Raw genomic sequence first — 17,294 nt, 5'->3', positions numbered from 1 at the left:
TGGGAGGGGAACAGGGGCAGGGGAGGAGATCCACCCTTCCGGGACCAGCCCAAAGAAGGAAGCCCACCTGTAGCAACTCTTTCACCTCTGGATACGGAGGCCCAAACAGCAGGCTTCCAACAATGAGAGTGAAAGAGCCAGGGGGAAGGTGACCATTAAGATGCCACTGCCGCAGGCATTAAAAGAAAAAGACCCAGCAGCAGCCAAGGAAAGCCTTCCAGACTGGGCACGGAATGTTCCTGGGCACGTGGACCAGCAGGCGAACCTGCACTGAGAACTAACCAAAGGGACACAGCAGCCTTCTTGAGTGAATCCTATGAAGAGTGCGTTGTGGACATCTAACCTAGACCTGATCGGGGCATTGGGTAATAATCGTGTCCAGCCCCACTAGCTAAATGCTTCTGAATTGCTATTTTAGGTACACGGCAGACATTTTAAAGATTTTGGTATTTCTTTAACATGCCCTGTAAAGGTAAAGGTAAAGGTTCCCTTGCGCAAAAGCCAGTCGAGTCCAACTCTAGGGTTGCGGTGCTCATCTCCATTTCCAAGCCGAAGAGCCAGCGCTGTCCGAAGACATTTCCGTGGTCGTGTGGCCGGCGTGACTGAACACCAAGGCGCACGGAACGCTGTTCCCTTCCCACCGAAGTGGTACCTATTTATCTACTTGCAATTTCTTGCTTTCAAACTGCTAGGTTGGCAGGAGCTGGAACTAGAGACGGGAGCTCACTCCGTCATGCGGCACTCGGGGGTCTTGAACGGCTGAACTACTGACCTTCCACAGCCTGCAGTTCAGCGTCTCAACCACTTGAGCCACCGCAGCTCCAACCTGCCCTGAGTAAGGCATAAAAGAGAAAGCTGGACTATAATTTTCTAGATTTTTGGGGAAGATGGCAGTGCAATAGCAGCACTGGTGACAATGCTCCGCAAGTGATTTTATTTTCTTGCTTTTTATCTTACTAAAAGTCTTCTGTGGTCAGTAATAATTGCACAATATAATTGTTTCTCCACTCTGAGGTCTGAAGCAGCTGCTGTTTTAAAGAATCTGTTTCTTGTAATCAGCCTCAAATTGCACCAAGTTACTGTCCCCGAGATAAGCCTGGAATGCTGAGTCATTGAGGCTGCTGACAACTTCAGCCATAAACAGTGGCGTAAACTTTGTAAGCGTTTACTACTCACTTCAGCACTGCAAATAAAACAGGCTTGTTAATAAAGAGGCTGTGGGTTGATGAAAGAAAATCTGCAAACTTTGGGGGTTATTCTTTTAAATGGTAATTACTGACCAGGGCATAAGGCTATAGTGCGCCCATAAGGATAGGAATGAGAAATGGGTCCAAATAAAAGGATGTGCGATTTAGAAGACACAACAACACCTCCTGCTAGTAAGCAGGAAAGAATTCTGGATTATTTTGGCACCAAAGAAAAGACTCTCTTTAATCTTCCTACTGCAAACTGCTATGCTCCTTTGGCAGAAATAAAGAACTCTGATGAAATTTCTATGGGGGAAACTGATACCTTGCCACAGTTAGAAATGAATACAGAAACAGTAGATAATACTCTGAAAGGACTTTGTCTACTAACTGCTAAGACAGTTAAATATATTTTTGTAAGCACTGAGTGAAATTAAATTAAGTCTTGAATGGCTTATGAAAACGGTATCAGATTTAACAAGACCAAGTGTTACAACAGCTTGTGACCCTTTCTCTCTGACTACTCCAGCTTTAAAAAGGATCACAGAATCACAGAGTTGGAAGGGACCTCCAGGGTCATCTAGTCCAACCCCCTGCACAATGCAGGAAATTTGCAAATACCTCCCCCTCCACGACCACAGGAAGGATACCTCAGGCTCGGGTCAGATGCAGACTAGAGAAAAGGAATCTTGCAATTTGACCTTGCAAGCACATAAGGTTTGCTTAATAGTGTGTCTATATAATATAAGATATAAGAATTGGGTGCCCAGCTTGAGAAATAAAAAACACGCTGTTTCTCATCTGAGGTCGCGCTTTCCAAAGTATAATGCTCCAACGGACTTAATGTCATTAGAGTCTTTATCTCATTCCAACCATGTACAGAGATTACTTTTAAACTTCAACCACAGAAAGATGCCTACGATGATACTACGACAGAAAACCTTTTTGGCATCTAGAGGACTTTTCCCAGTCAGAGTTTTTGACAACACCACAATAACCCCCTTATTTTCCAAACGGCAACATGCGAACACTATTGCAGCCAAGGATTCTCTCCTGGAAACTATATCAGCAGCAACGCTGCAGGGAAAAAACTAGTCTGCCTAATATATCCAAGAACCATCAATGTAACGCTGGTTGCTCTTATCTTGAGAACTCTATTGAAGAAGAATCAGCTCTTTTTCAACTCTACCAGATGACGAGCAACTATCTATAACAGCAAGACTGGACCGATTAAGAACAAAGCTCTCAAAAACAAAAGAAGCAGGAACAACTCAAATGTTTTCCCAGTGCCCAAATCGTAACCTTGAGAATCCAGCTACTACAGCCATAATCTCTTCTTCTAGCAACACGACTGATAATCTTGAAAGCCCTCAGATGCATTGCCACAACTATTTCAACAAGGGGAAAATAATTTGGTCCTCCTTACCACCAGGAAGAGTAGTGTCTGTATCGGCAAAAATCTGAAGGAGTTTTCGTAGCTCATATTGCGTCCTGCACTGCTGCAACATCAGCTCGAGAAGAAACGAGACCTGCGACTTCAACCACGGCGCGGGCAGAATGGGAGGCAACTCTTCATCGGTGGCCTGGAGCTGATCAAAGATAGTCTAAAGTAAGTCGGGCCCCTGAAGCTATTGAGATATATGTCAGAGTGATAGAGGTAGCAAGCAGTTACTATAGATCAGTTTGATCTGTTTGTCAGTCCTAGCTGTCATGCTAGTAATCATGTAATTACAGCCAGGTGTTTTCTAGCAGGTGTTGCTCTTTCAGGTCTTGTTAGAGTTAGTGATTACATCACCTTGTTAGAGATTGGCTGGGGTTTAGCATAATAGCTATCAGTTTAGTAAGCTGGAGGGGACTCAGTTCTCATAGACTAAGGCATGACATGCTGTTGAGTAGCCTGTAAATATCTCTGTGTATATTCACCTTTATAACTATATAAACTCTCTGTGCACCTTCGTAACTGGTCAGTCTCCCGCTTATTATTTACAATGCCCAATAAGCCCCCCACCCCAGTCAAAATTAAGGCAGCTGTCCACCAAAGACTGAAATAGTGGACATAGAGTGAGGGTTTGTTTTCTCAAGTTTCCTCTCCTGCCAGTTCAGTGGGCAGAGCTTTGCTTAGTCCTCCCACTTCTGACGGAAGGCAGATCCCCAAGTTCATAAGTAAAGAGAAAAACTGTGGAACTCTGACTTCCTAAATTTCTGTAACCATCTGAACAAACTGTGGAACAAGTGTTAATTAAATGAGGAACTAGAAGACATTCCAGGCCAGCCACTGGCCTGTGCAAGGTCCTGATCGGAGGTTCTTGGAAACTATCAGACTCCTGACCACATCCTGGGTGTTAAGGGTACCTTTCAATCCATTTGTGAAAAGAACCCCCCAGAATAAGCCCCATGTTACATAAATGGAGAAGGCATCTTTTCCTAGGGGTGCTGAACAGCTCAAGAGTGTCCTGGGTGCAAAAAAACAACCCCCCCAAGAGACCCATTGCCAAAGAACCCGCTGGAGTGTTTGTGTCGCAGAAGTGGATGCACCGAAGGCATGACTGCCCACTTTGTAGTGTCTTACATGAGAGCAGTGCTGCCTCTAAACTGTGGAGTCTTGTGAGCAAAAATTCTACTTGGTGAGCTACCGGCATTAAAGTTGTGAGCAAGCGATTTGGCTGCTGCACAAATTAGTTTGCTCTGGAGCCCTCCTTCCTGAGCGAAGACAAAAAGGTGTGAGCCATAGGCTAAAAAAGCTGTGAGCTAGCTCACACTAACCCAGCTTAGAGGGAACACTGCATGAGAGCCTACGTATTTCTTTTATAGAAGAAGAAGAAGAGAAGAAGAGATTGGATCTATACCCCTGGCCCTTCACTCAGAGTCTCAGAGCGGCTCACAAATTCCTTTCCCTTCCCCTCCCCACAACAGACACCCTGTGAGGTGGGTGGGGCTGAGAGAACTCTGACACAAACTGCTCTCTCAGGAACAGCTGTGCCAGAGCTTGTGACTGACCCAAGGTCACACCAGTAGGTGCAAGTGGAGGAGTGGGGAATCAAACCTGGTTCTCCCAGATTAGAGTCCGCACACTTAACCACAACACCAAACTGGCTTCCCTTGGAGTCTCAGAGTGGCTGACAAACTCCTTTCCCTTCCCCTCCCCACAACAAACACCCTGTGAGGTAGGTGGGGCTGAGAGAGCTCTTTTGAGAACTGCTGGAGAGAGAGCAGCTCTGAGAGAACTTGTGACTGACCCAAGGTCACATCAGCAGGTGCAAGTGGAGGAGTGGGGAATCAAACTCGGTTCTCCCAGATTAGAGTCTGTGCACTTAACCACTAAGAGCTGTTCTGGAGGCCAATGCTCCCCAGAACACACAGCCCATTTTTGAGAATTTTCTTGGGCCAAACATCCTCGCTTGGACGCCCTTGTGCCCAAACCCCAAAAGCAGGGTGAGCAGAAGACACAGAGTTCTCCCGCAAAGCAGGCAGGGCCCATACTGGGGGAGTTGCCTCTCCCTGGAAACAGAAGGGCCATGCAGATGTCTGGCACAGCCCTGCTTGCCTGCTTGGACCCAGGGGGGTCAGAAACCCACCCAGGGAAATCCTCCTCCACCAGCAGAAGACAAGGTATCGTCAGCTGTCCTGAACAGCAGACAAAGAACCAGGAATGACATAAACGAGACATGTCCCACCGAACAAGCCATAGCAAGGCCAGTGAAACCTGACACCTAGAAAAACACAACACTATAGTAAATACCATACACATTGAAAGCGACAAGAACCCACACCTTGGTCACTAAATATTTGAAGAAATGTTTCGCTTTACTTTTGAAAGACTTGCTTGGAGCTCAAGGAGTTTGGTCTGAGCTTCGTGGTAATTTCTGTAGTCCATGCACCATTCGTACACCTCGAGAGCGGTCAGCAAGGGAGAGTCCTTGAATACAGGAAGAGAACACACACGTCACATGTACATAAAAGTGAATCCCAAGCAAGAGGCACAGTTGTTTTGAAAATGTTGAATGTTCCACCACCTTGAAATCTAGAAGTGTGTAAGCACGGCAGGGAATGCGGCAGGGGAGAGAAAGTGTGCCCCTTCCTTAATTCAGAATGGGCGGCCGGGGGGCGGGGGGGAACCTGGCCCCCAACTTTCTTGCAGCTTTCAGTCCATCTTTCCTTGTCTCCCTCCCTTTATGCCCCCCCCGTGCCTCTCTTGGCACAGTGTGGGGAGGTCTGTTGGCACAGAGGACGCCTTCTGACTTGCCAGTTGTATGCCAAACATTCCCTGTAGAGTGCGTGTGTGCGTAACGAGTCCAATTCTGCAGCAGCAGTAGCAGCAGCGCTTTTCCCTCACTCCTGAGGCTCTGGGGACAGCAGGAACTTGTTGTCTGCTAGCCAGGCAGGCCAACTGGAGGCTCAGAGAGCTCCTCCTCCTCCTCCTCCTTCTCCTCTTGGCACCCAGCTTATGAGCAGAGCCTGCCCTGGACCAACATGAGATGCTCGCCTGGCAAAGGCTGCCCAACGCCAGAGCCGACGAAGAACCCCGATCAAATACCTGCGGGATGGTCTCTCCTAGGGCTGCAAAAGGGAAAGGCTCACCTTCAGAAAGAGCCGGAAACCACTCAGAAGGGTTCTAACTTTCTGCCTCCTTAAAAGGGCCTGCCAGAGGGTGGCCAAGTCCTGAAGGTCCCACTCGTGGGTTTCAACGGAGCCTTCGATGTGGTCGGTCACGTCACCCGCCGTGGAGCCATCCAGAGAAGTCAGGATCCAAACACAGAGGCAGTGGAGAACGCTGGCGTCCTACCAAATGCGTGAAGAGCGTGGACAGAGAAGGGAGCAAGGAGGGGGGAGGGGAGTTGAAGAGAGACGATTCTCCGCTGCTTAGAAACAAAGGTACAAAAATTCCGCCCCTGCCCTCCTCACATAGCATCATAGAATCATAGAATGTTAGAGTTGGAAGGGACCTTACAGGTCATCTAGTCCAACCCCCTGCACTCTGCAGGAGCATCGCCGAAAGAGAGCCCTACAACATACCCGAAAGACGGTTGTCCAGCCTCCTCTGCTTGAAAACATCCAGCGAAGGAGCACCCACCACCTCCCAAGGTTCCACTGCTCAACCACTCTTACAGTTAGGAAGGCTCTCCGGATATTTAGCCGGTATCGACTCCCTTGTCATTTCCACCCATTAGATCTAGTCTTGCAATCCGGAGCAAGAGAGAACAGATCCGCTCCATCTTCTACACGCAGCCCTTCAGATACTTGAAGACTGCAGTCATGTCCCCTTCTAAGCCCTCTTTCCCAGGCTAAACAGACCCAACTCTTTCAGCCTTTCCTCCTAAGACCTGGATGCCAACCCTCTCACCATCCTTTGCACAAGCCCCACTGAAACGGACAGGAGGGCAGCAGACGCCCCCCCCCCCCCCCGAGTCACCCCTCGGAGAGTTCCTTACCTGGAAGCAGGCCGCGAGCACGCTCAGGACAGGAGCGCGGTGATTCAGGGTTTCGCCCAGGAGGTAACGCCAAGGGTGGGGCTGGTCCTGGCACTGAAGCAGAATGTGGAAGAGACCGCTCGTCGTGGGGCTGCCCGGCTTCTGCTCGTGCCTCAGTATGCAGGGGCTGCTACCCTGGCTCCCCGCCCGAGGGAGGAGGGGCCACAGGCTCTCAAAGGCCAGCCTCAAATGGTCCTGCAGAGGGAGGGAGAAGTCGGGGAGGATGGCCAGGACCTGGGGAGGGGGGGGGGCACCACAATTTAAAAAGCAGAAACAGAACAGAGGAGCCACCTGGGGAGGGGGGCAGTGTTCCCTCTAAGCTGAGTTAGTGTGAGCTAGCTCACAGGTTTTTAGCCTCTGGCTCACACAGTTTTGTCTTAGGTCAGGAAGGAGGGCTCCAGAGAGCAAACAAATTTATGCAGCAGCCCAAACGCTTGCTCACAACTTTAATGCCAGTAGCTCACAAAGTAGAATTTTTGCTCACAAGACTCCACGGCTTAGAGAGAGCATTGGGGGGTGGGGTGGGGGTGGGGGGTTACCATTCTGCCCCATCAGTTTTGGCACAGGAGAACACACACAAGTAATCCGAAACAATCTGGCCCACACAGGCTCACCTGGACCTTTCTGCTTCAAGGGCAAATATTCTCTCTTTCTCTCTCTCCCCTCCCTTTGTCAGCAGGAGCTCTGCTTATTTATCTTTTTAATTCCAAAAGGGGCTCTCTTCTACTGGCAGTGGAAACCAAGACCCCACTCCAGACTTAATAAATTGAAAATACTTCGCTGGCAGTGCCTGGCCTTTGCCTCCACCCTCAATGGCTCCTTACCTCAGCTGGCTGGTAGTTGTACATCTGGGCCTCGATAATAAACTGCAGCCACTCGTTCGACCTGGCGCACTCCTTCAGGTAGGAGGTGTTCAGCCTGAGGTTGTGGAGCCTGCAGAACTGGACCACCAAGGACCACTGCTTCCTGGCGCTGCTGGACGTCCTACGCCAAGACAGACAAGGTCACCTTTTCTCAGGCAGGCAGGCAGCCCATAACCACGGGTGTGATTCTTCTTTTTTGGGAGTGGGGGAGGAGGCAAGGATCCATTCAAAAGTGTGTGTGTGGGGGGGGAGATGGACATTCCTTGATGAAACACAGTTAAAGGACCAAGGAAAACCAAGAAGGCAATTTTCTGCCAAGGGGAAATCGGCCACCTATGGACCTTCGAACAATTCACTCTGTGCAACAAGCAGAAGGTGGAGAAGTTACAGCTTCAGACATGTCAACAGGAAGGAGTACAGGCCGCAGGAGGGAAAAGCGCACATGTGCACAATCATATCCAGGGTCACCACCTTCAGGAAAATCCTTCCAAACAGCACATGTGGCCACTTGTTTGCCTGGCCTCCCCTAAAGGGACAGTTTGAAGGGCAATTCCACATGCAGAAGACTCAAGAATTCAGCGTCCTACAGATCAAGTTGCAAATGGCTATTTCTTCAGAGGTAACCAGAAGCATAGCCGGATTAACATCCCAGCACAATGCATGAGCCATAAATCCCAATCCCGTGCATTCATCCAAACCTTTGTCAAAAGCAGCACAAGCCGACGGACTACGGAGCTCATTCCCAACAGGACAGTGTGCTGCACCCCACTGTGAGAGGAGGAGGCATTCCATACCACATGGCACACAACCAGGGTTCCCTCTAAGCTGAGTTAGAGCTCACAGTTTTTTAGCCTCCGGCTCACACATTTTTGTCTCAGCTCAGGATGGAGGGCTCCAGAGCAAACTACTTTATGCAGCAATCAAATAACTTTAATGCCAGCAGCTCACAAAGGAGAATTTTTTGCTCACAAGACTCCGCAGCTTAGAGGGGGCGTTGCACACAACCTCCCCCCCCCCATGGCCAACTTTCTAGTCACTCAGAACGCCGTGGATGACTCACTTCTTGATGTTCTGATGCTCGACCTTATCCCAAACGGCTTCCTCCAAGCAAACCAGGAGCTCTTCTGCGGCTGTTTTGACTCCCTTCACTAGCTCTGTCAGCTTTTCAACTAAAAACAGAACAGGGGAAACGGTTCCGTTTACTATGTTTAGACCTTGCCTTTTTTCCCTTTGTGCATCAGATTCCCCGAGGGGCTCTCCCCACTCCTGGCTCTGCCTCAACTCAGCAAAGTAGTTAAATCATATCCGTTTCATGCAAATCCTGGGGATATGGCGGAGAGTACATTTCTTTGACTGATGGCTATCTGTCTCAGTCTGCAGCAGCAGTTCTCAGACTGTGGATAGGGACCCCCAAGTTTGTTTGTTTGTTTATTGTCAGACTTATACCCCACCCTCCCAGTTGGTCCTGACCCTCTCGTAGGTGTCTCTCACAAGGCCAGGAGAGAAGAGGTTCCGGAACCCTTAATGGCCGTGAAATACAGTTTCTGTTTCTCCATGAAGCTATATATATTTATCAAATACGAAACAGGAAAAACGTAACGTTGCTCAATGCTAACCAAAGTGAGATCCTCGCTTTTTATTCGGGGCCCGCTTCTGCACTGACCCGGCTTCAGGGCCCTCTTGCAAGGGAACGCCATTCTGCATTCCCTCTGCCCAGCATAGAAAGCAATAATGCAAGCAACTAAAAACAGCATATCTGTTTGGGGAGAATGGTGTACTTGCATTTATAAACTCGGCATTTAACCAAATACAATTCCTCAACAAGGGGGGGGGGGAGTGTTTATGCTTCAAACAGCCACGGTTAAGACGTATATTCCAACGGATCCCTACAGTAATTCTGACATGGCTGTGGATTTTTGCATTCATTACAGATGCTAGACTTCTTGGAGCATTTCCAAGCACAGTCACCAAGGGTCAACGGAACTGAGCCACAGTTCCCTTCAAGCACTGAACTCCCCTGCAGTGGGCTTCTCTGTTCCTTGAACGAAGGCAAGCAAAGAGTGCGAAAGGCGCTACCCAAGGACTCCCGGATGGAGTTGTACTGCGGCTCCTCTCTTCGAGACATGAAGCTCAAGATCACGTTGGCCGCTTTGACGTCCACCCGGAGCTTAAGGCTATCGAGGCCCAGCAATTCCAGAAAACAGACACAGGCAGCAGCCACGGAAGGGACATGGAAGAGAGACAGGGCCAAAGCATAGGCTTCGTGGCCGGCCTGCTGGACCCTAGAAAAGGAAGACGGGCAATCAGCACGCAAAGCACAGGGGTCAACCCTGAAGAACACAACTCTGAGCTAACCTGGAAGGAAAAATCAGAGAACAAACTCTGCGGTGCCCTCCCACCCCCCCAACAATTCTGGCCGGTCTTAAATACTCACAGCTGCTTTGGGGTTTTGCTCTTTATGAGCTGCTGGACTAAGAAGGTCCCAAAAGCGAACGAGGGGCGCTCGTGTCGCAAGTAGTAGCAGAAGTCCAGCTGTTCGATCACAGCGTATTTGTTGATGAGGCTGGGGCAGGAGAAGTGAGGAAGAGTGCTGCTGGCATCTGGACAGAACAAAGAGGGATCTTTTGGGAAGCCTAAGCATTGTGAGTTCCCACTTCCCAGCGCTGACCGGAGAGGGGATCTGGACTAGCCAAGACTACTGTGACTGTTGTAGTGAAGGCTGTCAAGATCCAAGCTTGTTTGTTAGGTCGTTAGCACAATTAAAGCTCTGGTCCATCCTTGGGAGTTGTCCACTGTAGTTAATTGTTTTAAATTGTTTTAACTGTATTTTATTGCACTGTGTGCCTTAATTGTGTAATTGTTTTATTTATTTATTTATTTAAATATTTCTACCCCGCCCTCCCCGCAAGCGGGCTCAGGGCGGCTTACAGGGGCATTACAGCCGATACATAAAATCAATAAAATCCAATAAAAACCAATAACATATTAATAACAATAAAGTGCTTAACGCTCCAAGATGGCTTAAGTTGTTAGTCCAGAAAATGGTCCGAGTCCGTCAGCAGGTCTTGCTCCCACGTGGATCACCTTATCGCCGGAATATCAGGCATCCCAGTCTAGGTGACATTCCACCGTTGGTAGTGGTGGAGTGGCGGCGGCCCCTACATATAGGCCTGGTGGAAGAGCTCCGTCTTACAGGCCCTGCGGAATTGCATGAGATCCCGCAGGGCCCTGATCTCTTCCGGGAGCTCATTCCACCAGGTAGGGGCCGCCACTGAGAAAGATCTTGTCCTTGTTGCAGCATAGTGCACCTCCCGGGGGCCCGGAACCACCAGCCGGTTCTGGGTCCCTGACCGAAGAGCTCTTGGGGGCATATATGGGGAAAGGCGGTCCCTCAGGTAGGTCGGACCCAGGCCATATAGGGCTTTAAAGGTGAGTACCAGCATTTTGAAGCAGACTCGGTATGCTATTGGCAGCCAGTGCAGTGCCTTCAACCCAGGCTTGATGTGCTCCCACCTGGGGAGGCCCATCAGCAGCCTAGCTGCCGCGTTCTGCACTAGCTGCAGCCTCCGGATCAGCGACAAAGGCAGCCCCATGTAGAGAGCGTTACAGTAGTCTAGCCTTGAGGTGACCGTCGCATGGATCACTGTAGCCAGGTCTTCGTGGTCGAGGAAGGGAGCCAACTGCCGAGCCTGCCTCAGATGGCAAAATGCAGACCTGGCAGTGGCTGCTACCTGGGCCTCCATTGTTAAGGAGGCATCCAGGAGCACTCCCAAACTCCTAACCTCCGACACAGGCACCAAAGGCACCCCGTCGAAGGTCGGGAGAGGGAGCCCCAACCCCAGACCGTTCCGACTCAGGCCCAGGACCTCCGTCTTCGCTGGGTTCAGTTTCAGCCGGCTCAGCCTGAGCCACTCAGCCACGGCCTGTAATCCCTGGTACAGATCTTCAGGGTCGGAGACCGACTGGCCGCCCAACATCAGATAGAGCTGGGTGTCATCTGCATACTGATGACAACCCAGCCCAAACCTCCTAGCAATCTGGGCGAGAGGGCGCATATAGATGTTAAAGAGCATCGGGGAAAGCACTGCCCCCTGGGGGACCCCACATTCAAGTGGGTACCTCTGGGACTGCTGTTCCCCGATTACCACTCTCTGTCCCCGACCTTGGAGAAAAGAGGCAAGCCATTGAAGGGCGAGCCCCTGAATCCCCACGTCGGCGAGGCGGTGGGTCAGCAGCTGGTGGTCGACCGTGTCGAACGCGGCCGACAGATCTAACAGCACCAGTGCCGCCACACCACCTCGATCCAGATGCCTCCGGAGGTCGTCAGTAAGGGCAACCAGCACCGTCTCCGTCCCATGACCAGGGCGAAAGCCGGACTGAAATGGATCCAGGACAGAAGCGTCATCCAGAAAGCCTTGCAACTGTGTCGCCACCGCCCTCTCAATCAATTTGCCCAAATAGGGCAAATTTGACACCGGCCGATAGTTGGTCAATTCGGTCGGGTCTAAAGTTGGCTTTTTTAAGAGAGGGCGGACCATCGCTTCCTTAAGTGCTTCAGGGAACCGTCCCTCAATGAGGGACTTGTTGATAATCTCCCTTACAGCACCTCGAAACCCCTCGTGGCCCGCCTTAATGAGCCAGGAAGGGCACGGATCCAAGGAGCATGTGGTTGGGCGCACAGTCATGAGCAATCTGTCAACTTCTTCCAGACTGAGCGGGTCAAAACATTCTAAACCCAACGGGGACGTGCAAGGGGCCTCAAGTTCGCTCACTGTTTCAACTGTGGCGGGGAGGTCATGGCGGAGCACCGAGACTTTATCCGCAAAAAAGCTCGCAAAAGCCTCGCAGCCTATATCCAATTCCCTACTATTTTGTCTGCCCTGTGGCAGAGTTGTTAAAGACCGAATCGTTCTAAATAATTGGGCTGGGCGTGAGCTAGCGGATGCAATCGCGGCTGCATAGAATTCCTTCTTAGCAGCTTTGACCGCCATCTCGTAGGATTTCATAAGCGTCCTAAAGGATGTTCTCGATGCTTCGTCACGAGCACGCCGCCACCGTCTCTCTAGCCGTCTAAGTTCACATCTAAGTTCACATCTATGTCCTGTAAGCCACCCTGAGCCCGCGTGCGGGGAGGGAGGGATAGAAATGTAATTAATTAATTAAATAAATAAATAAACTGGCAAGCAAACCTTTTTTCATTCACAAGAACAAAAAACTTTCGGACAAGCATAAGTGTAGCAAATGGCATAATGCAAAAATAACCCGTGTGACTCAGGTGGTGGGGATGGACGGAACAATATCGACTAAACAAAATTTAGAGAATCTAATAACTACATCCCTTTCTTGGTATGAGTACTTGCAAATCAAGCACCTTTTAGAGAATCAAAAAAATAGCAAAAAATTTGAAACAACCGTTGAGTGTGAAAAATTGATCATGGCCTATACATTACAAACCAAACAACTACGCTCTAGGATTTATAGAATATTGCTAAATTTGGAAAGCTCCACCAAATTTCCATACCAACAAGCATGGCATAAAGATGGACTGACTAATTTAACTTTATCACAATGGGATGAGATTCGATCTCAGCAAATATACAAATCTAGTAATATCACTATTCGGTTACAAGCTTTAAAAACTTTAACACGATGGTACTTAACCCGTTAGATTAGCTTATATCTTTAAAACTAAATCAATGTTATGTTGGAAGAAATGTGGACAACGTGGAGAGTCTATACACTGTTGGTGGAATTGTACTATTATGCAGAGCTTTTGGAAAAAGATCCTAGTTCATATTCAAAGTATGTTGGGAGTTAACTTAGAGTTTAAGCCGGAGGTGACATTATTAAATTATGAATATGGCAAGGACTTAACAAAAGCCACTAAAAATGCAGTTACTATTGTATTGGCGGCAGCCAGGATGGTTGAACCCATCAAAACCGAAGATCTTGTGTCTTAGATCACTGTTAAGGATGTCAAGATAAACCCCCCCCCCAGTATATTCAAAAGATGCTGATATTAAACAGCCATAATTCCTTAATGTCCAAATAATTTTTGCCTCTTGTATGATGGAAGAATGTTGAAGATTGTTTTTTGTTACTTAATGGTTTTTAGAGATTGTGTAGGAAAACAATGTGTACGGTGGAAGAGAGAGGGTGGGAGGTTAGAGATGGGGTAAGCTAATTGAAACTCGATTTGAGTAGTAAATTAGAGCTTTAAGATTTCATTGCTATTGTTGCTGTAAAAAAATTATTTTAATGTAAGAAGTTCTCCTTGTCAATACCGTTGAGAAATTAATAAAAAAAAATATTTTAAAAACAACAACATTCAGACCCGGGTCTGCGCCTTGGTGTTCACCCTCATCCTCCCTCCCTCCCCGATTCTAGGTGCGACACTGCAACTGCTCAGCTCCTGGAAAGCCACAACACGTGCCCCGCCAGGTGGGGCTTCCTCTCTCTCATGCTCCGAGGCCAAGGAGGGACACAGACCCCCCCAAAAAACCCCTTCTCTTTCCCAGCAAGGGCTCCGGAGCAGCAAAACGGCCTTGGAAAGAAAGCAGAGCCCATTGGAGGGTTTATCCTCAACACAGAGAGACATCAAATTTCTTTTCTGATCCTACCTTCTGCCAGAGGAGGAGTGACCCCTCGGTGTCCAGTCTCCTGCCCCACGGACTGAGAACTGACAGTCCACAAAAGAGTCAAATTGTGATCCTGATACATCTTTTTGTCTTATTTATATTAACATGATTCCCATTTACTTAGAATCGTAGAATCACAAGGGGGCACACAGGCCATCTCATCCAACCCTCTGCTCAAAGCAGGATCAGCCTACAGCATCCCTGACAAGTGTTTATCCCCGCCCTCCTCTAAGAGACGGCCCTTCAGATACTTAAAGAGAGCCAACATGTCCCCCCTCATCCTCCTCTTCTCCTGACTGAACATTCCCAAGAAGTCCCTCAGCCTTTCCTCATAGGGCTCAGTCTCCAGGCCCCCGATCATCCTCATCGCTCTCCTCTGCACCCGCTCCGTTCTGCCCATATCCTTTTTGAAGTCAGGCCCCCAGAACTGCACACAAGACTCCAGGTGCGGCCTGACCAATGTGGTGAACAGCAGGACTATGACATCTAGCAAATTGGATGACATGCCTCTGTTGATGCACCACAAGATCATGTTAGCCTTTTTTGTCGCTGCATCACACTGACTGCTCATATTTAACTTTCTCCATAACGGGCACCTAAAACAGCTTGCAGCATTCCCCCCACCTTCTTTTTATCCTGTCGACAACCCTGTGAGACAGAGTGACTTTCACCATTCAGCAGACCAGTCAGTACAGTGAAACCACAGAAGTTTTTTTTTTTGCTCAAAAACAATCTCACAGCAGCTCCCAAAACAGACCTACTTAACTGTTTACAGAATCCACCTAGATGTGATTTATTCTGAGTTCAACATGGTCATGAGGTGCCGGAAGTTACTTACCAGGCATGGCGAGCGAATTTGCCGGCTGCCAGCCAAACAATTTAGCAGGATCAAATGGAGCTAATGCCTGAAAATTTAGAAAACAATACTAAACAAACAACACTGACAAAACTTCCAGGATGGTTTCAAGCAGCGTTCCCTCTAAGCTGAGTTTAGTGTGAGCTAGGTCACAGTTTTTTTAGCCTCCAGCTCACACATTTTTGTCTTCGCTCAGGAAAAATGGCTCCAGAGCAAACTAATTTATGCAGTAGCCAAATCACTCACTCAGAACTTTAATGCTAGTAGTTCCCAAGTAGAATGTTTGCTCACAAGACTCCACGGCTTAGAGGGAGCATTGGTTTCAAGCAAAGCACATATACGTTATTCAGTGTAAATTTCCAACAACTTCTGGATATGCGGTGGAGTAACAGACTCACATTTACCACCATTGTCCACCTCAAGAAACGCAGCTAAAGACAACGTAAAAGCACGCCGGCCTAAGAGGAGAAAATCATCTGTGCGATATGGCATGCCACCTTTTTTTCTTCATTTGCACTTGGTTCATAAATTTAAAACATACTTGGGTTCAGCCAGCCTGGCCATGCCATAGTAACCTCAAGGTTAGATTGCTGTAACACACTGTATGTGGGGCTACCCCTGAAGACTGCTGGCAAACTTCAGCTGCCACAAAATGCCGTGGCTCAACTGCTGGCTGGAACTAGTAAACATACACATATTTCTCCTGCTTTATGAGCTCTGCACTGACTACCTCTTGGTTTCTGAGCACAATTCCAGGTGTTGCCCCTTACCTTTAAAACTCTTCTTGGTCTAGGGTCCTCACACTGCAAAGGCTGCCTTTTCCTATATACTCACGCTGGGACTTTGGCTGCCTGGACTACAGATTTTTCTGTTGGGGTGCCGTTATTGTGGAACGGCCTTCCTGGGGCTGCCACCTTGATGGTTCTCTTAAAATGGCTTCTAACGTAATTCAATCCAGGTTGCATTCCCATTCCTCTTATTTGTGCTTTTTTAGCCTGTTTTATGTCTGGTTTGTCTTTTCCAGACTGTGTGCCTGCATTTTGTTCATTTTGTTTTACTGTATCTCGCCTCAGGTTCTTTGAAAGAGAGACAGGACAGAAGGGTTTCAAACATTTCCCCATGAAGTATTTCTCTATCAACAGCCTAACGCTATGTAACTGTTGCATTGGAGCCCTCTGTTTATCATAGGAAACAGAGTCAAGCTATTCTCTTTCTGTCCCTTTTTCTGTGGTAATCTATTGCTCTGAATCAGAAACTGCCTTGAACGTGATAGCACAAAGGTGGAACAAAACAAAAAAAAACCCCTAAAACTCTGCTTGCCATCCTATCTTACCCTAAAGTTACAATACCAGGAAGAAGATGGAATCTCCACTGAATCCCTGGCACCAAGACAGCTCCAATCTAAACCGGACTAGCAACACGGCTACACAGTCACAGCTTCCACACTGGTGGAAATTCTACACGGGAGTCACTAGGAAGGGAAACGGCTGGAGATTGGGCGGCCCGGAGGGGGGGGGGGGATCATCCAAGGTGTGGCCAGCTGAATTCTCCTCCTGCAGGACTCGGGGACCTGCACGACCCAAACGCTGGAAGCCCACATTCCTGTTAGAGCCCCTTCCACCACCTGCACTGTCTAAACGAGAGCTGTCGCTGGTTCAGCTATGCCTGCTGTTATTGTGGGCTCCATACACACACCCCATCTGGATTCCAGATGACGGCTGTGCGACAGAAACTGTTCACAACTGGATTGTCTTGTCCACATGGGAAAATCCAGTGGTGAGTGACCCTGAAGAGCCGCTGCGTCGTGAGGAACGTTCTCTGACCACACAACCTGAGCCCAGGGGCACCCTTGAGACCCAAAAAGTATAATTCGGGGTCTAAGTGTTCAAAGAAGGGTGGGTGCACATGACAGCTGATGCCCAGAATTAAACTTGGTTGGTCTTCGAGGTGCCACAACTGGACTCAGACGTTGTTCTGTTGCTTCAGACCGACAGGGCGACCCCACCGGGATTTGTTCTCTGACAACACGGCCAAGCCAGGCCCTCTATGCCTCCCCATTTTCATTTTTGCACGAAGTTCTCTGCCTTTTCTATTCCAGACCGACTCCTCGTCAGCAGTCCATGCCTGACAGACACTCCGGGCTGTCTTCGAGAAGCGTCTGAAGTGCCCGGCCACAATGGCTGACCCGGTGCTGTCTGGAGGGACGGACGTCATCCGGACTTAAGGCTGCCAGGTCCCCCCTGGCCACCAGCAGGGGATGGAGGCGGGGGCTATGGCTGCCA

At 49.0% G+C, this 17,294-nt stretch overlaps 1 protein-coding gene across 1 annotated transcript in view; it reads right to left on the bottom strand.

Annotated features, from left to right (window-relative positions):
- SPG11 (spastic paraplegia 11 (autosomal recessive)) overlaps window positions 1-17,294 on the bottom strand; it is a 60,945-nt gene that overhangs the window by 12,905 nt on the left and 30,746 nt on the right. The window contains exons 20-28 of the mRNA XM_015418496.1: window positions 14,995-15,061; window positions 9,953-10,118; window positions 9,595-9,800; window positions 8,579-8,687; window positions 7,480-7,639; window positions 6,617-6,889; window positions 5,766-5,966; window positions 4,996-5,103; window positions 2,614-2,776 (exon numbers count right to left, since the gene is read on the bottom strand). Coding sequence (XP_015273982.1) covers window positions 2,614-2,776; window positions 4,996-5,103; window positions 5,766-5,966; window positions 6,617-6,889; window positions 7,480-7,639; window positions 8,579-8,687; window positions 9,595-9,800; window positions 9,953-10,118; window positions 14,995-15,061 — 1,453 coding nt within the window. The remainder of the gene's footprint in view (window positions 1-2,613; window positions 2,777-4,995; window positions 5,104-5,765; window positions 5,967-6,616; window positions 6,890-7,479; window positions 7,640-8,578; window positions 8,688-9,594; window positions 9,801-9,952; window positions 10,119-14,994; window positions 15,062-17,294) is intronic.

Source organism: Gekko japonicus, unplaced genomic scaffold, assembly GCF_001447785.1.
Source record: "Gekko japonicus isolate JY-2015 unplaced genomic scaffold, Gekko_japonicus_V1.1 scaffold275, whole genome shotgun sequence".
NCBI lineage: Eukaryota > Metazoa > Chordata > Lepidosauria > Squamata > Gekkonidae > Gekko > Gekko japonicus.
The sequence above is the reverse complement of the archived record's forward strand: the minus strand, read 5'-3'. Positions and strand labels throughout refer to the sequence as shown.